The sequence below is a fragment of the Xenopus laevis genome, chromosome 4S (genome assembly GCF_017654675.1).
Source record: "Xenopus laevis strain J_2021 chromosome 4S, Xenopus_laevis_v10.1, whole genome shotgun sequence".
NCBI lineage: Eukaryota > Metazoa > Chordata > Amphibia > Anura > Pipidae > Xenopus > Xenopus laevis.
The window spans coordinates 108715771-108738923 of NC_054378.1; the positions used below are offsets into that span (position 1 = coordinate 108715771).

Genomic DNA, 23153 nt, shown 5'->3' on the forward strand with positions numbered 1-23153 from the left:
TCTGGAGTGAAGTTTATATGTATATGCCATTTTTTTAAATGATGAGTTTGCACCATTAATCTTTCCTACTCCAGTTTTACTTTTCTCCACCTTTGTGAATCTCTCTCTCTCTTGGTGTACACTGTGGGCTGCATTTCTCAAAGTTCTTCCTCTTGCCGGCTTTTCTGATTCCAAAAATTCAGTTGAAATTTAAAAAGACAAATCAACAATGGCTGCTGAATCCAAAAGATCTATTCGTTTGTTTAAACTTGATGTAGAAAACTTTGTTAGATTTTCTATTCAATAGTGGAGGGTATATCCTTAGAGAAGAATGGTTTTCATCCGCTCTGGTGTTGTGATCCTGTGAAATCTAGTTAGATAAGCGAGAGACTTGCAGGTAATAAAACACATTTTTGAACTTTCACAAATGCAGCCTCAAGTGTAAATTCATAGAGGGACTTTTCATTTTCTGGTGTTTCTGACCCCTTAAGATTTTGAGTTGTCTTAAATGATCAGACTTCAATGAATTCGAACAAGCATCTTCAAATCTCATCAAAGTCACTTGAAAACAAGGCTTCAGATGTGGTTCTGTAAAATTATAAAGAATCGCCTGGATCTCATGAAAAATAAAAGCTTTGACTGCAGCTCTACCAAGATGAAAGGCACCATATTTTACGTAGTCATGTGCCTTGTCTATCAGAGGGGCTGTAGGAGGTGGAACCATCAACAGAAGTCAGTAGGAGTGATAAAGCCTTACTGGCAGCATTCCCAATCCCAGCTGGAAACGCCCCTCTCATTTGCTCTCTGAGTATAGGTGGAAAAAAATTCCCAGGAGAGTTTCCTGGGAAATGCAGTTTGCCAATATCTGAAGGACCACTTGTTGTAGATCTGTTCCACCAGACACAAAAAGGACAACTGCCAATGGACAACCCACATGAGAGTATGGAAAGTGACCTCCCTTCTACATATTTTGGAAATATTTTATATTCTATATCACCAACATCTGCAACTCTCTACCTAGTCTGCTGGATGCTATAATGAGGCAAACATAGGAGAGCTACAAGCCAGGATTATTTCCAATATGTTCCAAGTGCTGAAAAATATAATTTTTTCAATTAATATATATACTGCAAAGAGTGTATGAAATGGTCTATCGTGCCTTGCATTGATATGATTGTGTAATATGCTTAGAGATGAGAGTGATTTAAACAGTACTGAATTTAGAGGTCTATACAAATAACACAGAAAAATGGATTGGACACAAAGGCGCCCATATATGTAAAATATTATCATGCCGTTAAGAGCACTTATTCTCAGGGTCTTCATCCACTATTCTTTATGGAGAAAAGAAGACTGGAAGCCATTTACATTGTTTGGGTTGACATGTTTTGGTTATAAGTGCAGAATTCTGGACCACTCCAATATTTCCTAGATAGGAAAAATCCCTATATTAAAACCCTAATGCAACCCATTAAACCCTGAAGATTAAGCCTCAGCCCATTCAGAAAAACCCTCTTTCTGTTGTCTGAACCTATGATTCTGTGAATCTTTAAATGTGCTATAAATGTATATATCTAAGATATATGACCCAATTCTTAGTTAAAAATAGAACATTTATTGCAAATCACATTTAAAATGGTACATACTGACCCCACATGGCCCACCTTTACATGTTTCATACCCTCCGTTACTTATAGGTGTCTCTGTCGGTATCAAACCCAGGTGATCCCACCCGTTTTTACTTAAAACCAATCAAAAATCAAAGGAGTTAGTCCAACCCACTTTACATCTTATTGTATTGAGCCTACACAGGCTACTATTACAATTTCTTCTTCTTCAATCTTTAAATGTGCCCTCCACAAGCAGGAAAATGGCAGTTTGGAAGTATAAATTAAGTCAGTCCAGATAAATGTTCATTACCAGGAGGAGATCTGCTTTTATAATTGAATTAGACCTACTACATGTTGTTTTTTTCTATAGAGATCTATATAAAGCTAATATTTTAGGAATTTCCAAAAGGATCCCATTAGAGAAAACAAAAGCTCAGTATGTTTCAGTAAAGTTTGAGAAATGTTGACTATGATTTGTCTCTCTAGCACAGACAAACTACAGCAACGTCAAGGGTCCCATCTCCTAGACAACAATACCATTGAAGCAGGCTTCAGGCACACTGAAAAAAAAACACAGGGCCACAAATATACAGTAAAAAAATCTCCATTTATTAGTTTACATTAAAAAGTGAAAGTTTGCAGAAGGCCTTACAAGTTTGATGCCCTTAAGGCACTTAGTCCTGAGCTTATCTCTTAGACACCCGATGGAGCATGTGAAGGTTATTCTGAAACCAGGAATAGTGTTTTGTAATTGGTTGCTGAGGGTTCCTAGACCTGGAGCTAATTCTTTCAAAAAAATTTTCCTACAAAACTTTAGAAGAGATTTGAGGTTTTCAGGTTATGAGTTTATAACTCGGAGAAGCTTATTTAGAATTTTGTTAGCAGTGAATTTAGGGTTCAGTGGCAGTAGAATCTGTATTGTATGTAGCCTGACAGGTGCTTGAAAGTTTGTGAAAATCTACTACATTTTTATATGAATGTGACCTAAAACATCATCTGATTTTCACAGTCCTAAAAGCAGATGAAGAAAACCTTGTTAAAAAAATGAAACAAAAATGATTATATTTGGTCATGTATTTATTGAAAAAAACTATAATCCAATAACATCTTGTTCGTAAAAGTAAATTAATCAGTATTCAATTACTTTCGCTCAGTATATGGTGTCCCCCCCCTTGTTCAGCAATAACTGAAACAAAATTTTTGTGGTAAGTGTTAATCGGTCCTGCCCATTCCTCCAAACAGAACAGGTTCGGCTCTTGGATGTTGGTGGGTTTCCTCACATGAACCACTCGCTTTAGGTCTTTCCACTAGGGATGGGTGAATTTGACCCGTTTTGCCAAAAATTAGCCTCCTGGGAAATGTCGCCAATGCCCATTAAAGTCTATGGGCGTCAAAACGTTTTTGTTGCGCGGCGAAATTGTTTTGACGTGTGTCTTTTTTTGTTTTTGACAAACAACAACATTTGAATTGGATTAAGGTCAGGACTTTGACTTGGCCATTCCAGGACATTCAGATTATTCTTCTTTAACCATTCTTTGGTAGAATGACTTGTGTGTTTAGGATCATTGTCTTGCTGCATGAGCCACTGTCTTTTGAGATTCAGTTCACGGACAGATGTCTTGCCATTTTCCTTTAGAATTCTCTGGTATAGTTCAGAATTCATTATTCCATCAATGATGGCAAGTCATCCAGGCCAAGATGCAGCAAAACAGGCCCAAACCAGAACACCCCCACCACCATGTTTCACAGATGGGATAGAGTCCTTATGCTGGAAGGCAGTGTTTTTCTTTCTCCAGATGTAACCATCCTCGTTAAAGCCAAAACTTTTATTTTGGCTTCATCCATCCACAAATCATTCATCCTTTATGCTTCTGGTTTGTCCATATGATATTTAGCAAACTGTAGATGGTTTAGCAACATTTTTTTTTGGGGGGGGGAGCAATGGCTTTCTCCTTGCTACCCTGCCAGACACACCATTGCTGTTCATTGTTCTCCTGATGGTGGACTCATGAAAATCACCATACACCAATGTGAGACCTGCCCTTCAGTTGCTTACGGGTTCCGTTGTAACCTTTTGGACTATAAGATGACTTGCAGTTGGACTTATCTTTCATGGGCGACCCCTTCTGGGTAGGGTAACTACGATCTTGAATTTCCTCCATTTACACACAATCTGTCTGACTGTTGATTGGTGCAGTCCATACTCTTTAGACATAGTCTTGTAACGTTTTCCAGCTTTATGGGCATCAACAACTCTTTTTATGAGGTCCTCAGACACTTCCTTTGTTGGAGCCATGATACACATCCACAAATGTGTTGGATGTGTGATCAGGCTTTTATGGATACCCTTTCTTTAAATCACTCACACCTGATTGTCATCCCATTGATTGAGAATACCAGACTCTAATTTTACCTTCAAATTAAATGATAATCCTAAAGATTCACATGACCAAACATAATAATTTTTGTTTTACTTGTTTAAAGGGCATGTAAAGGCAAAAAAATAAAAACCCCTTTTTACTTTCTTTAATGAAAAAGAAACCTATCTCCAATATACTTGAATTAAAAAATGTGTACTGTTTTTATAAGAAACCTGACTGTATCCAGTGAAATTCTCCCTTCATTTACTGCTGTGGATAGGACTTGTCAGATGGTCCCTAACTGCTCTGCAGGGAAACAATCATACTTATGAACAGCAGGGGGAGCTCCCGCCTTACTTCCCAGCCATGCAGAACTCAAGCAGCTTTGTTTATGATGATCCCTAAGCAGATCAGACCACACTGAGCATGTGCACAGTCTTAGTCTTGCAAAGATGTTTAACAAAGTTACAAGATGGTGACCCCCTGTAGCCAACTTTGAAAGCATAATTTTTTTGTTTGATTAGGCTCGTGGTGCAGTAAGTTTATGTTTATATTTAGTATACAAAATACAGCATTTCTAGCCTTATTCTATTTTAGACTTTACATGCCTTTTAACTAGGTTTTCTTCATCTACTTGTTTGAAAATCAGATGATGTTTTAGGTCACATTCATATAAAAATATAGAAAATTTTAAAGGGTTCACAAACATTTAAGCACCTCTATACTGTAAGTGTTTTAGCAGCTAGGGCTGTACTTAAGCCAGTGGCACAGTTAACAAATATCCACACTGAGTGCCTGCCTTGAAATCGACAGCTTAAGCCATAGATTTAAGTGGGATACAGAATTTCAGAGGGAAAGAAGAAAAATGTCCTTGTTTTTGTCACAGTTAATTCAATCAAAGAGGTCAAGTTTCTGACACATTATTTTTAGCAACATTTTTGAATCCATTCCACCATCATGAAAGGGTTCTCTGGAGTTTGCCTTTCACCCACACGATGGCACTGTTGACTAGGCAATCATAGGTGGTTGCTTGCTGCTTGAGCAAATCACTCTCTGTTAAGTCTAGACAAGTGACTAACTAAACACATATATGTCATTTTTTGGCACTTACAATATAATCATTTTGAGGTTAGAAAAATAGAGAACATGAGTTTGAATCTCTAAGTGGGTGCTAAAAAGAGTAGCTCATTAAACACAAGAAAAGCAAATCTAGACAATTGTCTGAGAATGGAAATAAAATGTTATTTTCTTGTCATTGGCTTCATGGTGGGTTCTTTAACTCTTTGTAACTTCTTGCTGCCATCTCCTACTCCCTTTAACCTTTCAAGGCCCGTTATGATATCCCATCCCTCCACTCTAGTTGGGGTGTCTGGCCTTTGCGCAATACCAAACAAGGGGAGAAAAAACTTTAGTAGGAAGAAGGCAAGAGGATTAAGAATTAGGAGGAGGCCCTGTGCCTACGCCTGTACTTGGGCTTCATGGCAGGAATTCAATGGGCATGTTCAAAACAATTGTCCAAGGTACAATAGGCACCAGCTCTGACTCGTATTTATAAAATATCACATTTCATGTTCTGCATCTCATACTCTAATGATATATTTCAACTAAAGTGCAACTAAAGTCCCACATGCCACCACACTCTGCACATAAGGTCAGCATATGATGACTGACAAACTCTACAGTCTAAGCTTGATATGGTGTTGCTTTGAACCACGGAGTCACGTTGCACTCAACTGCTACATTCTTATCAGGCAGGCAAGGGGTGCAACAATCTAATGCCATTGCCCAAACTGTAGATAAGAGAAAAAACTCTACACTAATCTGCATTATTGGGGAGGCGCCATATTTCAATGTAGAGATGGCACCAGGTATTGTACAGAAGGACCAAAAGGACTGACCCATAAATTGCATTTAGGAACTAGAGCTGGACATTGCAATATAATGTTTATATGTGAGTGAAGTGCTCCAAAGCCATGTTGTATTCCACAGGGCTAGACTTGGTAGTGTCTGAGCTATGCACAAGTCTGCTGGGAAGGCTGCGAGTCTTAAATAAAGCACATGACCAATTTAGGGCAATTAATATGACTTTTGTTTTCTTTAATCTCTTTTGTATTATTTTATTACCTCTTCTTTCAAAATGTGGAGATCCACACCTGACCCAAACTTGCTTCTTTGTGATTCTGTTTACAAATTATGAAGTATGCAACTTTTCTGAAGGTATATATGTACAAAAACATGTCAGCCATGCGGTTAATTAAACTTCTGTTCCTAACGATCTGTGTCTTATGAATTGATGGGTCATCAGACAGAAGAAGACACCAAGGACTGCCTGTTTCAGTCAATTAGTTAATAATTTGTTATTACTATAATATGGTTTATGTACTGCCCAGTTTTGATTTTCAGGCTGGGCTGTGGTCAGGAATCCATACTTTCCTCTTGGGTTTATGGGTTATCATGGCTGAGCCATTGGCACATAGGTGCAACCTGAATTCACCCCCTTTGGTTTCCATGTTCTCAGGACAACATAACTTAAATAAAGAGGTTCAAATGGTATCCCCACCTGCTGCTTTACTTCAACAATTAAACAAACTACTGTATGGTTCCAACAAACAACTTCCTTCTTCACAAGCCAGACCAGCACTGTTTGAGGGAGAAGTGCTGGAAGCAGCTGAGGCTAAAGGCCATGGCAGGTGTGTTAGGGGCACTGAAATTTGTTTGAGGCCATAAGAGTCATGTTATGTCACTGGTTAATTTAGTGGAGGGTTTCCAAAACATTTTTTTATCAATACCGTCCTTCCCTATTTCAATAGGAAATGTATCTGTACATGAAGTTGATGATAAAACAAATTTAACATTAATGGGGTTATGTTTTAAAAGGCACTGAGTTTGCCCAGGTGCAGTAACTCATAGCAACCACTTAATTTAATAATCAGCCCTGTAGCATCAGCTTATATTACAGACCAACCTCATTTTCTGCTCGATAATTAGTGACGACCCCTAAGTTTAGCTTCTCAACAGCTGCTCAGAGCCCACTGAGCATGTGAGTGTCACAGACACTTTCCAAGATGGTGACAAGTTTGAAGTCCTGGATCATTGCTGCTATTGACAAGCTGAAACTTTAGGCTGGTGCAATAAGTTAAGTAAATAAAACATGGCAGTTTTAGCCATATTCATTTTTAGGGTTTAGTTGGCCTTTAATCCAATAGTTGATCTTCAAAGCCAATAATTGTTTGTTTTTTTTGAAGACCAGGAGTGGAGCACATCAACAGCCATATACAGACCTTCACCAATTAGACAGGTTGTCACATACAAGAGCCAACAAGCGCACAACTTAGTCTAGAGTGGCCCATGTATAGTTTTCAGGAAAAAAAAAAAATGGCGTTCTGAAACTTGAAACATAACATAAAATTATGACCCATGCACCAAAATAAATTAATTTTGTGCCAAGATAGCAGTTTTGTGATTGCAAATGAAATGTATGCCGAGCTGTGAATGCTGCAAGCAAAGTCTACGTGATGCAAGGGTCTCATTTAAGCCTAATAAATACTGTCTCATTCCGAACACCTAACACATAGGCCACTATTAAAACCTCGTTTCTTTTATTGACTTCATTTGGAAAGAGCACAGAGCAAAACGTGTCAAATTAGTATTCAGCCGCATTATCGATCTTTTAAATGAGCTTTTCACAGAAAGCAGAGCACTTGGGCAACATGGTGAACTTATTGTGCCTCAATGAGTTTAAAAGTGATGTGCGTTCCCGAAGAGAGATTTTGTGAGTGGGTTTTCTAAGAATTACTGCACAGAGGATTGCAATATAAGTGCCTACAGATTACGAGAATTGGCTGTACAATGTTATTATCGATTTCTATGGAAATTAAATATGTTTTATCCCATTTTTTAAGTCATTCCATGTTTACTATGCTATTCTGTTTTCTAAATCTCCAAGGTAGCGAGCCATGCCAGGGCTGCAAAGAATAACATTTTGTGCTCAAGGATTTGCTGCCAAATATTTTCAGAAATCCAAGAATATGTTTTTCCTATAAACTTTTACCACTGGAAAATTCCATTGAAATAAATTATACTTTGATTCCAAAATAAACAACCCTGGAGGCTCATAAAGCAGAAAATAATATACAGTAATCTACAGACAATTTTTATATGCACGCCTGTTTTGACCAAATGCAATAAAGTCAATGGGCATCCGCAGGCCCGGATTTGTGGTGAGGCCACATAGGCCTGGGCGGCAAAAAATAGGGGCGGCATGCCGCCCAGCCGCATTATGGGGACGTGTGCGTCCCCATTCAATTACACCGGCGCTTTTTCGCCGGCACGCTGGGTAGGGGAAGTGTAGGCGGGCGCTAGGACCGCGCGGCCGCCTGGTCGGACCTCGCGGCCTAGGGGTGGCCGGCAAACAAATCCGGCCCTGGGCATCCAAATAATTTTGTTGCCCAACAATTTTTATGTTCGCACACCCAAATTTTTTGGACTCTGTGTAATTTTCGCCACATTTTTGCAAATTTATTTGCTGGCGGTGAAACGCGGACCTTCAACTTGAATTTGCACCTGCCGAATTTATTAGCCCATCACTACTTGTTTTATTTATTTTTGGGAAAGATTCGGCCGAATACCGAACCGAATCTGAATCCTAATTTGCATATTCAAATTGGGGGTGGGAAGGGGAAAACATTTTTTACTTTCTTGTTTGGTGATAAAAAGTCAAGCGATTTCCCTCCCCACCCTAATTTGCATATGAATATGCAAATTAGGATTCAGATTCTGTTTGGCCGAATCCTGCTGAAAAATCCTGGCTTCGATGCATCCCTAGTTTAAATACACTGTATCAATATATAACAATAGATTTCATGACTAGCATGGGAGCATTTGTTTCAAAGAATCTGGATGTTGAATTAATGTTTCTTACTTGTGATGTGCGGGTTGCCCCGTAGGTTTGGCCAACCATTGAGGGTAAAGTTGGCCATAGACGTAACAATTACGATCTTTTGGAAAAGATCTTTCCAAGAAAGATCATTCATTTCAATAATACACACGTGAAGAGCTGAATCGTCAGATATACAGGTAAATATACAGGTAGAAACAATAGATTTCTACCTGTATCTGACGATTCAGCACTAACAATGGCTGATGTTTGGGTCCCTTCAAAATTTTCGGTCCAGCCTGATCGACGAGCCGACCGATATTCAAGTCTTCTGCTGATATTGGTTGGCTCTCCCCTAGCAAGAGTTTTTTATGCCCCTAGCAAGAGTTTTTTTTTCTAGAGAAAACAACCCCAACCTTGACATTCCACCCTCATAATTTAAGTATTCCATCCCTCTAACCAATTTAGTTGCACTTAGTCTCTGCACTCTCTCCAGCTCATTTATATCCCTCTTAAAGGACAAGGAATAGCATTTTACAATATTGTGCCAAAAGTTAGGCACCCCCAAGTGACTATTTTTAACACTGGCCTGGGGTTTTTGTAGCTAGTACCATGGAGAGATCCTCTTCCTACTTCAGTGGTTTTCAAATTTCCCGGGGCAGACACATGTGCAGTAGAGCGAAATAGCTGGCTTTTTTGTTAAAGTCCGGCTTTCTGCTCTACTGAGCATGCACAACTGCGAGGAGACCCGAAGAAGCCATGTTGGCTGCTAGAAGTACCCCAGCCGGTATGGTTTTCTGCTGATAGGAGGGTCAGCCCGGGGTGTCAGGTAAGTAAAAGTAACCACTTGGGGGTGCCTAATTTTTGGCACCTCGCCACTGTGAAATGCTATTCCTGCTCCTTTTAGGACTGGAGTCCAAAACTGCACTGCATACTCCTTATGAGGCCTTACCAGGGACCTATAAAGAGGCATAATTATGTTTTCATCCCTTGAGTTAATGCCTTTTTTTATGTAAGACAGAACTTTATTTGCTTTAGTAGCCACACAAAGAATGCCACTGCCTGGAATTGGACAACTTGTTATCCACAAAAAAAATTCCTTCTCAGTTAAGGAACTCGAATTTTCGCGTATAAAAATTCACACGTTCAAATTTTAATCCTCCTATTCAAATGCAAATTCAAATGTGTGATTTATCACACATCAACCATGGAAACAGTCCTAATTTGAATATTCGCTACCTAAAACCTGCCAAGTTCATGTACAAGTCAATGGCAGAGGTCCGCTGATCCATTTGGAGATGTTAATAGCCTTCCTGACATTCGAGTTTTTTTTCGGGAGAAAAACTTAATTCATACAAATGGAATATGATTCAAATTTTCAGGTCAGAACCATTCAATTGAATATTAGACATTCACATTTTTTCTTAACTAACCTCCCAGTCGAATTGTGAGTATGTTCAAATTAAAAAAAATTACATGAATTCTAAATTCGACCTTTGATAAATGGGCCTCCCTGTGTAATAACTTGCATTTATATTATTTTTGCCAGTTTTCCAATTTAGTCAAATCACTCTGCAAAGTGGCAGCATCCTGCATGGAACCTATAGTTCTGCACATTTAAGTATCATCATCAATAAATAGAAACAGTACTTTCAATGCTTTCCTCCAGGTAATAGGCCATTATGTTTAGACATAAGATATATACATACTGGGGCTTAATTACAAACTTCGCACAGGGCAGAATGATTCACACAGTGAATATATTTACCCTGCGCATGGTTATATTTATAAAGCTGGATAAGGGTGGTGTACTTAATGTGCAAACAGAATTGTAAATTTTCACACTGCAAATGTCCATAAGAGCTTTTTATGGTGAAAAATGCAAATTGCAAATACTCTGCGTCTGAGTTATTTGGTGGCGGAAAAAATATTCGCAAAACAGTTTCGCAAATTTGCGAATTTAAGTTACTGTCAATGCTATTTTCGCGCACAACAACCTTGCACACTGGGTGCACTCACTCAAACATCCTCTCATTGCGAGCCATTTGCGAAAATTTATTCACAATGCGAATTGGCAAAAATCGGAAAGACGTTCACAGCAGTACAGTATTTTAGTGTTCAGGAAAAATCATGGGCAATACAACCAATTGCGAATAAATATGGCTGAGCAAAAATGACCCCCACTGTGTTTTTTTATTACAAAATGTAAAAAGCTGCAGAAAAAATATCAGCTGTGTCCATACTCTAGAACTCTAGTTTTACAGGTTGGACATCGGTGCTCTAGACAAATTTACACTAAATTGCACTCTTAAACAAAGCTTGTGTCACTCAACTTCATTTAGCATTTACATACTGGCTACACATTACCCACATAGTTGGCAGTTTTTCTCCAGACTAGCATGGAACTAATGAGATCAAATGTCTTTATACTCTTATCCCAATCTGTGCCAAATTAAATTTAAAATTCTGGTCTGGCCTATTGGAAACTTTGTTGGAAATGATGGCATGGGTCATTGTATACACTCAAGTGCTTAACAGTTTGCATGGCACACCAGTAGGCCAATCATCTTGCCAACTCAGAACCGACAATTTGATTCTCCTTGGGTAAATCCATTTGGGACTGTAACCATGGGGCACAGCTTTTTTTTTTATGAAAGTCTAAGGAGAAACTTATTAATACAAAATACACATCTCAAGAGAAATATAAGGATTGCAGGCAAATACAAAGCCTGTGTTTGTAACAGAACTAATCAGAGTTGTTATCTGGTGTGTAAAAACATATTATTGCAGGGTAAAAGATAAATAGCTAATGATGTAAACCAGGGGTCCCCAACCTTTTTTACCCGTGAGCCACATTCAAATGTAAAAAAAGTTGGAGAGCAACATAGGCATGAAAAATGTTCCTATGGGTTGTAGTTGGCTTATTGGTAGCCTCTATGTGGGCTTGCAGCCTACAGGAGCCTCTGTTTGGCAATACACATGGTTTTTATGCAACTAAAGCTTGCTTTCAAGCCAGGAACTCAAAAATAAGACCATGCCTTAAGGCCACTGAGAGCAACATCCAAGGGGTTGAAGAGTAACATGTTGCTCACTAGCCACTGGTTGGGGATCACTGATGTAAACAGTAAAAGTTGGGAGATAGTTACATAGTTAGTTACATAGTTAAATTGGGTTGAAAAAAGACAAAGTCCATCAAGTTCAACCCCTCCAAATCAAAACCCAGCATCCATACACACACCCATCCCTACTTTTAATTAAATTCTATATACCCATACCTATGCTAACTATAGAGTTTAGTATCACAATAGCCTTTAATATTCTGTCTGTCCAAAAAATCATCCAAGTCATTCTTAAAGGCATTAACTGAATCAGCATCACAACATCACCCGGCAGTACACAAAATAAAGTTTTCCAAGGAACGATCCAGACTGCAGGATTAACTGCTCAATTAGGTGTTTATTGTTCAACACGGCAGTACATTCCACAACCTCACTGTCCTGACTGTGAAGAACCCCCTACGTTGCTTCAAATGAAAGTTCTTTTCTTCTAGTCTAAAGGGGTGGCCTCTGGTACGGTGATCCACTTTATGGGTAAAAAGGTCCCCTGCCATTTGTCTATAATGTCCTCTAATGTACTTGTAAAGTGTAATTATGTCCCCTTTGCAAGCACCTTTTTTCCAGAGAAAACAACCCCAACCTTGACAGTCTACCCTCAAAATTTAAGTCTTCCATCCCTCTAACCAATTTAGTTGCACTTAGTCTCTGCACTCTCTCCAGCTCATTTATATCCCTCTTAAGGACTGGAGTCCAAAACTGCACTGCATACTCCAGATGAGGCCTTACCAGGAACCTATAAAGAGGCATAATTATGTTTTCATCCCTTGAGTTAATGCCCTTTTTTATGCAAGACAGAACTTTATTTGCTTTAGTAGTCACAGAATGACACTGCCCAGAATTAGACAACATGTTATCTACAAAGACCCCTAGATCCTTCTCATTTAAGGAAACTCCCAACACACTGCCATTTAGTGTATAACTTGCATTTATATTATTTTTGCCAAAGTGCATAACCTTGCATTTATCAACATTGAACCTCATTTTCCAGTTTGCTGCCCAGTTTTCCAGTTTAGATGAGATGAGCTGATATCATTTCATACTTGGGTTTACTTTGTGGGTAAATGATGCTTCATGAGTGGACACTCTTGATCCCAGACGATTTTCGTTTCTTGCAACATAATATATTATATGTAGATGAGAGGTTAACACTCAGCAACAGTTAACATGTTGGTGATCTCTGGGCTTGTAGAATGGACATGATAAACATGAAGCCCGCTGGCTGCATGGCAGCATCTTCTGCTTAGAAGGCATAAAATAACGATATAGGGCAAATCAATCCAAAGAACGTAGGGTTGCATCACATGAGTCTATAGGCACTGAGATAAGTCCTTTAGAGGAAAATAGAAAGACACCATCCATGTGTCTTTGTGGTTCACAGAAGAAAAACGAACCAAGATATACAATCATTTATAAAATTGATGTAACGTAATCTTACAGGGCTTTTGCATCAGCTGAAAAAATTTTACTTCCTGGTAAAGATGTCCTTCACACAAGCCTACAATCATTGTGATTAGTTCTTTAAGGCAAAAAAAAAGATACAGTCCATGAAAAGGAAAAATGAATCTATTGCATTTGCAAATTATATACAATCATTAAAAAAAAGTGTCTCTGGACAACAATAACGGTACTAATGGCAATGCCCAGTTCTACGTTTGGTTTCGCTGGCATAAATACAGCAGCAAAAATGTAAAAATAAGTAAAAGCAACTCAGTGCCCCATAGTCTGACAGGTGGAGACAGACCGGCCTCACAGTTTTGGTCAGTCGTCAAGTATGTAAAAAATGTTAAAGTTTGATTCCTGATGGGACATAATTTAAGTTTCACTTGTCTAAATTCTCCAAGTCTCTCATCTCCTCAATGAAACAAATGACTTCGCGTCCATTCACATGACGAGTGCTCAACATGTCCTAACAGACAAACAAGAAGGTTACAGACAGATTTGGCATTCAAAACAGAAGAATTACAAATTGAGGTTCATTATATAGTGCATTTCAGGCCCTGACTGGCAGTTTATAGATTCTGGCAAATGCTAGAGGGTCTGCTGTAAGATCCCATAGACAAGTCACTCTTGAGCAACATCACAAACCTTTCCTTTTCTCAAAAACTTAATTTTCTACCACCTGTGTCCAACTGGCTGGGTCAGGAACAGCAAGTGATGCTGCTGTTGCAAAGTCATTATATTGGTAATGCGATATCTTATAGTAACTTGAAAACTAGAAAAAAATAATATATGTACTGTACATTGCAAAAGTGTGAAAGTTTTCTTAGTTTTTAGCCCCCCCCCCAGCCATCTACTTCCATCTTGTGGATGCCTGTTTGGTAGTGACAGGCGAATCTCTCTGGTTTTCACGAAAAATTTGTGAAATTCGGACGTTTTCACGCAAAATCAAGCAATTCAAACCTTTTACGAAAAAATTGAGCATTTCGAACGTTTTCACAAAAAAATCGTGAAAATCGGAAATTTCACCAGTGAATTTTCGCGAGAGATTCGAGGATTCGTAAGATTTTCGGATCGTGTGTGGAGTGTGCCGACATCTTTCGTCCGGCGGATATCAGTCGTTTGGTCGGGTTTGATTTTGACCCGACCGATCCCGCTGTATGAGGTTTTTTCCCTCCCCATATGAACTCATTCATTTGTTTCTGTAATGTTTTAATATAATGTAATGGGAGATCAATCTGTATTGTCCTAAATAAATATATATATATATATATTTTGCCAGCATTTATTCTGCCCACCCATGAGATATATAAAAGGTTTCCATTAAAAATAATTTTCTTGAATAGTCTTCTGTAGGGGGATATAATTACGTTTGTATAGTAGTTCTGGGTCTTTAGTTAGCTTAACCCCTAAATATGTGATATATGCGTCTCTCCATTCAAATGGGTGTTACTTTTAAGTTGATGTTTCTCATGTTTTGGAATATTAATTGGTAATGCCTGTGTTTTTTGGGAATTCATTTTGTACCAGGATATACGTACGATAAAAGGACTGTAGTTCTTGGAAAACATTAGGTAAGGTTATATGTAAGTTGGTTAATGATAATATAACATCATCTGCAAATAATCCTATAGTGTTGTAGCCAGACTTTGTCGGGACCCCTCGAATATCTTGATTCTGTCTTATCCTAATGGTTAAAGGCTCTACCATTAATGCAAAAATCAAGGGGGACAGCGGGCACCCCTGTCTAGTACCATTGGAAATACTGAAGGTGTCCGACAGGGCCCCCCGAAGTCAAGACTTTAGCTGAAGGATTGGAATAAAGTGAGGTTATTGCCTTTAGGAAATTTTACCCCAATCCAAATTTATTGAGGGCGTGCATCATGTATCCCCAGTGGATCCTGTCAAACGCCTCCTCCGCGTCAAGGGATAATATCAAAGCTGGAATTTTTCCCTGTTTGATTATGTGTAATAGATTATTCAGCCTCCTAGTGTTATCAGGAGCTTGTCGTCCAGGCACAAATCCCACTTGCTCATAATGTATAATATATGGTAGAACTTTGTTGAGACGTAGTGCTAGTATCTTAGCGTGAAGTTTGAGATCTGTATTTAATAGAGCTATAGGTCTGTAATTGTGGCATTGGTCTGGTGCTTTACCCTGTTTGGGAATGGTTGAGATATGTGCCTGGAGGAGTTCAGGTTTAATTTGTCCCGTGTCCATAATAGATTTGAATAAATTCAACAAATGGGGAGTTAGGATGTCTGCATATACTTTATAATAGGTGTCAGTGTAGCCATCTGTCCCTGGTGCTTTGCCTAGCTTTAGCAATTTTATGGCTTTGGTAACTTCCTCCTCGGTTAAAGAGGCGTTTAGTTTTTCCCATTGCATCTTGTGTAGGTTGGGGCTCATCTCGTTTGCCAGATAAATTGTATAATGAGGAGTAATAAGAGGAAAATGGTTAGGTATCTTCTGTGGGTCTGTGATTTTGTGCTGTTGATCTTTTAAATATTGTATTCTGGTGTGAGCTTGTCTGTTTCTCAATTGAGACGCTAATAGTTTGTCAGCTTTGTTGCTTTTTGTGTAATACAGTTGTTTGAGGAGTTTTAGCCTATATTCTGTTTTAGTAAGGAGTAATTGTTGTAGTTCTAGCTTGTGTGTTTGAATTTTATTAGCTAACTCTTTTGTGGGTTGGGTATAATAATTGTGCTCTAGATCTCTGATTGCCTGCTGTATTGAATCTATTTTAGATTCTCTTTGCCTACGAAGGTTAGCTGCTTGAGATACAATTTCTCCTCTCATTGTGGCCTTGTGTGCTAGCCATACAGTTTGGCAATCAACTTCTGGAGTTACATTAGTTTGAAAATATGAGTTCAGGGATAATTTCAGGTGCTCTTGAATATCTGAGTGTGATAATAGGGAATCGTTAAGTCTCCAAGGGGTTAAATTTCTCTTAGTAGGGAAGAAGCTTATGTCAATTCCAATTGGTGCAAGGTTAGACCATGACTGGATTCCTATCCAAGCTTTTGTGACTTGCGCTGTAGTTTGGGTATTCATGCAAATTTTCATCATGGAGACAGGAGCATCGGGGATTGGCACATGGGAAATTTAAAAAACGATTGTATCTCCTGCACATCCCCAGCATTTTTAAACCAATGGGGGCGTGGTCCGGGCCAGGCCTTGGTGGCCTTTCCACAAATCCAGGTCGGAAGACGGCAATGTGGTTCAGGGCTGGGCCAAGTCACGGGCACACCCAAGGCAAATCTCTCTCATCACTCTGCCCCATGAGCGTAAGTGGTGTGGGGAGGATGGAGGGTGGACACTCTGTGCAACAACCCTCTCTGGGAGTTGCTACAGACTAGGGCAACCAGACAGAAGAGGCTAGTGCCTGGCACCCATCACCTTTGTACCCTAGGCACATTCCTCTTCTGCCTGCCAGTAGTTCTGACCCCCCCAGGAGTGCTTGCTCAAATCAAGTATCAGATTACAATCCCTGGGGGATTACCTGAAAAATTGGCACCCCCTAGTGACTCTACCTTTCCTTCTCCTGTAATCTGAGGGTTTACGTGCCCTTGAAGGGCCAAATGTATCATTTTTTTAAACAGAAAATTTGGCACTTTTGCACTCTCTGCGATAGAAAATCCCACCTCCAACCTACCAGGTTTCATGCAAATTTTCATCAACCAAATCGGAGCACTGGGGATTGGTGCAAGGGAAATTAAAAAAACAATTGTATCTCCTGCACATCCCTAGTGTTCTTGAACAAATGTGGGTATGGTTGGGCAGCATGCCGCCCCTTAAAATCCTGCCGCCCTAGGTCCGGGCCTTGGTGGCCTTTCCACAAATCCAGGCCTGCTTACACTGGCTTATTGGTCAGGGCCCTCAAACTACTTTGCCCAGAAATTAATATATTCATACCTTGGGAGACATAATTTCCCCTAGACTAGATAAAATAAAATAAGGCTGTTATAGTGAAATGTCTTCTTCTTACCATTTTCTGTGGGGTTAGGAACAGCTCTTTTAGTGCCTCTTTGGGTTTTGGTATTGGAGGAAACATCTTCCTGAAAAGCTGAAATCTACAAAAGATAAGATCATGTTTGTCAATGTGATGAGAAACCTGAGGATTATATTTTAGAGAATATACACCCCATGTAACAGTTATACTTCTCCATCGAGTGATGGATTCACATAGCAAGAAAGCAGTCACAAGAAGACATATTGTGAAATATGCAAAATAGCCGATAAAGGGGTTTTATAACAGGGGTTCGAATATAGTGACCTTCTGCCAAGAAACGGCAAACACGATTATGGTTTGTAAAACAATACGGAACTCAAGATGAGCCATCATTAAATGATGGAATTTGAGTAGAATCCAAAAAATTTATGATTGTTTGCAGTTCTCTGTTGCCTTTAATTCAGTAAGCCCCTGAAAACACAGTACCCTTAGACCTGCAAATAACCACATTATGAGCATGGGTCTATGTGTCAGACACAGGAAGGTACAACCTGTATTTTATTACTTCTGATAAGCACTTGCAAAAGGGATTAATTGCCTATAAGTACCTGCAGTTACTGAACAATGAACATACAATCACACCCACAGCAGCATAAGCAAAGCTTTCTGTCTTTTCAGGTTCTAAACCAGAGGTTTTTAAACTTGTCCCCTCCTTTGAGGTGCCTTTGGTTAGGCTCCCCTTAGCTAATAATTAGGTTGCCACATCAGCTATTCACTCCTGCTTCCTGGAATATCTATTCTAGGACAACACACAAGTGTTCAATCCATATCGAGTGTTGCCACCTGGCCGGTATTTTATAGGCCGGTAAAAATTATGGTTTATCCCAATGTTATTAAAGGAAAAAAAAAAATATATAGGAAGGCCGGTATTTTTTTCAGGAAAAGGTGGCAACCCTATCTTCGGCTCTGGCTTCTACTTCGGCAATTTGGCTCCTACGTTGGTGGTTCTGCTCCTACTTTGGCCACTCAAGGGGGGCCCAGCTAATCTATGAAGTGAAGCACGGCTAGGTCCCCCATAACACTTAAAAGCCGAGAGGCCCGGGATGATCGTCCCCCCAATGTACCCGTGATGGCGATCCTGATTGTCTAGCTGGGGTTCTCAGCATATAGCAAATAATTATCTCACCAAACATAACTGTATTTGTATGTGTAACTTTGGCAAGGATGACTCAGCACTTCTGCTTTTGGGGATTCTAACACCAAAACCATGACTGGTGTGCCATGTATATATAGATTCTAGATTTGTCTCTGTATTCTGCACCCGCACGCTGCCCACTTGCCCCTTCCCTGGCGATTTTGGCAATTATCATTATATATTGGTTTTGAAAGTCTATAATCACATTATTCAAATTGTTCAGTTTCAGAGAAAGCTAAAAATAACATTAATGCCCTATTAAGGCTTTTAAGCTAATTAACCAATAAACACACTTTTACATGTTGATTAATTGACATCTGAATGGCTTTGAATGCAGTGCCTGAAATAAGCAGCTTATTAAAGCAGTCACATAACACTTAATTAGGAACTATACAATTTATTGAATTAACACTTGACAGACGTTGACAGCTATGGGCAGTCCCGACCTCATTGTTCCACGTGTTCTCTACACATTTATTGTCAGTCATACGTGCCCTCCGCTGCCTAAATATGGGATAGCCTATGTGCACATGAAAATCAACTAGTAACACTCGTGAATCAGTTTGTAGCAGAGGTGACCTAAAAACTAACACATAAGGAATAATCAACAACATAGGCTGATCTTTATGTATCATTAGTGGATCTTTTAGGAACCCAGGTCAATCAATCAATACATGGTGACACAATCATCTGGGGCAATTAGGAAAGCAAAGACCTTAATCAAGAGCAAACCTTTGTGTACTTAGAAATGCTAAAACCAAGGAGCAGCGTTAAAGGGATACTGTCATGGGAAAAAAATTTTTTTTTAAAATTAATCAGTTAATAGTTCTGCTCCAGCAAAATTCTGCACTGAAATCCATTTCTCAAAAGAGCAAACAGATTTTTTTATATTCAATTTTGAAATCCCACATGGGGCTAGACATACAGTATTGTCAATTTCCCAGCTGCCCCAAGTCATGTGTCATGTGACTTGTGCTCTGATAAACTTCAATCACTCTTTACTGCTGTACTGCAAGTTAGAGTGATATCAGCCCCTCCCTTTTCCCACCCAACAGTCAAACAAAAGAACAATGGGAAGGTAACCAGATGGCAGCTCCCTAACACAAGATAACAGCTGCCTAACACAAGATAACAGCTGCCTGGTAGATCTAAGAACAACACTCAATAGTAAAATCCATGTCCCACTGAAACACATTCAGTTACATTGAGAAGGAAAAACAGCAGCCTGCCAGAAAGCATTTCTCTCCTAAAGTGCAGGCACAAGTCACATGACCAGGGGCAGTGGGGAAATTGACAAAATGTCTAGCCCCATGTCAGATTTCAAAATTGAATATAAAAAAATATGTTTGCTCTTTTGAGAATTGGATTTCAGTGCAGATTTCTGCTTGAGCAGCACTATTAACTGATGTGTTTTGAAAAAAAACATGTTTTCCGATGACAGGATCCCTTTAAGCTAAAGTTTTAACTATGATTGTCCATGAAACGTGTAAAGTGAAGGATCCAATCTTTCATATGTCGATATGCTGGAATTATTTTAAGATGGACAATCAAAGGTGAAATTTTAACATAACGCTTTTTTTTTGGACTTCTTTGTGTACTTAGCCCTGATATTTGTGCCTGTACGTTATCCACCTACTTCGATTGTAAGCTCTATAGGGCAGGACTTCCTTCCTACTGTGTCTCTTATCTCATGATATTTATTCCTTGTATATTTATACATTGTATAATCGTTTTTATAATAATGTTGTCTTTCCTGTGTGAAATTTTCTATAATAAAAAATTGTACAGCGCTGCAAATCCTGTAGCATTGTATAAATAAAGCTATACACACATACAATGGTAACAACCAGAATCTTGGGTAGATCACACCAAGTAAAGATATTTGGCCCCAGATCAGTATTGTCTTAGCTTCCAGCTTTATACAGATTCCAAGATGCCATAGGCAGCGTCACACTCGGATATTGAGGGGCCCCTCGGGGCTGCAACACCAAGGGATATTCACATTCACCAGGTCCCCCTCCCGACATCCAAACTCCTCATGTCCCATCATGTACTACTGATCTCCTTCCTTCTCCTTTTTCCACTTGGGGTTGCCAAATTTTAGGCACCCCCAAGTGATTATATTGACTTACCTGACACCCAGCCGGTTCTCCTATTAGCAGAAAACTGCACCGGCCTGTGGTTATACCAGTAAGCACCACAGATCAATTCTCTTCCGGCTTCGCAGTAGAGTGAAAAGGCGAACTTTAACTAAAAAGTCGGCTATATCGTTCTACTGTACATGCTCTGCCCTGGGACATTTGAAAAAAGAAAAAGGCGTAAGAGGATCCCTTCGTGGTGCTCGCTGGAAGAACCCCAGGCCAGTGCAGTTTTCTGCTGATAGGAGCACTGGCCCAGGGTTTCTGGTTAGTAAATACAATCACTTGGGGGTGCCGAACATTTGGCATCCCCAGGAAGAAGACCAGGTCTGGGCCAGCAGGGTTTATGAGGACCTGGGCTCTCTGGGTTTTTTCCCAGTGTCCGCCAACCCAGCCAGACCCTGATCATTGATTATAAACCAACACCGATCTGATGTCACTTGCCTACAATCAGGGGTTCAAAACCCCGTGTAGAAGATCTGGGCCAGAGGCTTGTTGCCTTTATATGATCATAGAAGTATCTAATGACTTCTAATATACATTTAATTTCCAGTACATGGTACATGTAGGAGACCTGTTTTCAGAGCCTGGGGCTTTCCAGATAATGGATCTTTCTGTAGTTTTAATCTTCATACTTTAAGTCTACTAAAGAATCATATTAAATAAACCCAATATTTTTATATTACATTGCCTATGACTAAGTGCTAGGTAAGCATGAAACACGTTAGGCGCCATAGGGGGAATGTTTGACTTTTTATAATATGGAATAAACTTATATTTTTTATCTACAAGCATGCTTTGGGACTATTTTTCAAAAGTTAAAATAAACCCAATAGGCTGGTTCTGCTTCCACTAAGGATTAATTATACCTTAGTTTGGATTGTGTACAATGCACTGTTTTATTATTAAAGAGAAAAGGGAAATGATTGTTAAAAATTTGGATTATTTGGATAAAATGGAATCTATGGGACACAGTCTTTTTCTGTAATTCAGAGCTTTCAGGAAAATGGGTTTCCAGATAATGTATATTACAGGGCGACCCTTTTGAAATAAAAAATAAAGTGGTATAAGGCTAGTGACACGCGCGAATATTTGAAGAGATTTAGTCGCCCAGCGACAAAGCGCTTCTTCTTCGGGCGACTAATCTTCCTGAAAAGCCCTCCCGAAGGCTACAATCTAAATCGCAGACGGGGTGGCACTTGAATCGCTTTGTTTTCCGAAGTTGCCTGAAGTTTCCTCATGTCACTAGCCATAAGGTGATACCTTTAATGGCTAACTAAGATAATCATCGCAAGCTTTCAGAACATTTTAATTCCCTTTTCAAGCTGATTGAAAAAAGGACTAAAATGTTCTGAAACTTGCTATAATTATCTTAGTTAACCAAATATGGACGGTGAAGGCTGTACCTGACAACTGGTTTACATTAGATGGTTTGAACCCCAGATGAGATATCTCCCTGATTGGCAGACCCTAATGATAAACAACTAAGCAGTATCGGATTGGCCTGCTGGGAACCAGGCTTTTCCCCAGTGGGCTCTTTGCCCTTGCTGCAGCACAGAGCATTAACTTTTTCTACTTCTAAGTTCTGCCTGATTTTTCATTTATTCCCAGCAGCAGAGAAAGATAAGAAATTGTTTAGTCTGTGATGAGGTCAGGAATAAGAGGGATGCCAAATTTATTGGCACAGATAAGCAGGAGAATATAGGGAGGCTGTTAATAATATAGGGCTGGTAGGGGAATTTTTGATCGGAAGAATTTACACAGTTTAATGGAAGGGAATTTCCCAAAACAACCATATATTCTAGGAACAGGGATAGAGCAGTTCATCCTGCACCCTGTCTGTCTGTGCTATCCTCTGTATCCAACTTGCATTGTTCTAGGTTTTTACACAGCCTTTACTATTAATTACACAACAAACAGAACACAAAGGAGAGCACAGCAGCCCACATAGACTTAGCCCTGGATGGGTCTTATTGGAAGCTGTCACTCTGGTTTGCCGTGATATCTCTATGTATCAAACATTTCCCATAGACTTCAGTAAACTGACATCTAGTGAGCAAATTGTTTTGAAAAATAGCGCTTTAATAGTAAGGTTACACTTGAACAATGAATCTCTCAAATATGGGAAAACCAGTGTGTTTCTCAGTAGGAAGAACACATTAAGGGCTACAGTTGGGGGGCCTTTGATATCAGGTTCTCTAGTGCAGTGCCGGGCCACGCTGGGCAGGCGCCCTAGGCAGGCCCGGCAGTCGCGGCGCCTGCACGAATTTGCGCATGCGCGAATTTGCGCTCGAATGCGCATGTGCGAATTTGCGCTCGCGCACGCATGCGCAGAGGCACGAAAAAATGCAGAGTCGGGAAGAGCAGGGAACCGGACTTGGGGTAGGCGACAGAGAAAGTACGTGCCTGGCGCCCTCCCAGCTTTGCGCCCTAGGCACGTGCCTATTCTGCCTACCACTAGTTCCGGCCCTGCTCTAGTGGGCCCTGTA

At 39.7% G+C, this 23153-nt stretch overlaps 1 protein-coding gene across 2 annotated transcripts in view; it reads right to left on the minus strand.

The window, feature by feature from the left end:
- Positions 1 to 12859: 12859 nt before the first annotated feature.
- Positions 12860 to 23153, minus strand: part of il5ra.S (interleukin 5 receptor subunit alpha S homeolog) — a 53323-nt gene continuing 43029 nt past the window's right edge. For both annotated transcript variants that reach the window (XM_041561703.1, XM_018261341.2), the window contains 2 exons: positions 17368 to 17452; positions 12860 to 13847 (listed from right to left, as the gene is read on the minus strand). In XM_041561703.1, the coding sequence (XP_041417637.1) occupies positions 13761 to 13847; positions 17368 to 17452 (172 nt within the window). In that variant the 3' untranslated portion in view covers positions 12860 to 13760. The remainder of the gene's footprint in view (positions 13848 to 17367; positions 17453 to 23153) is intronic.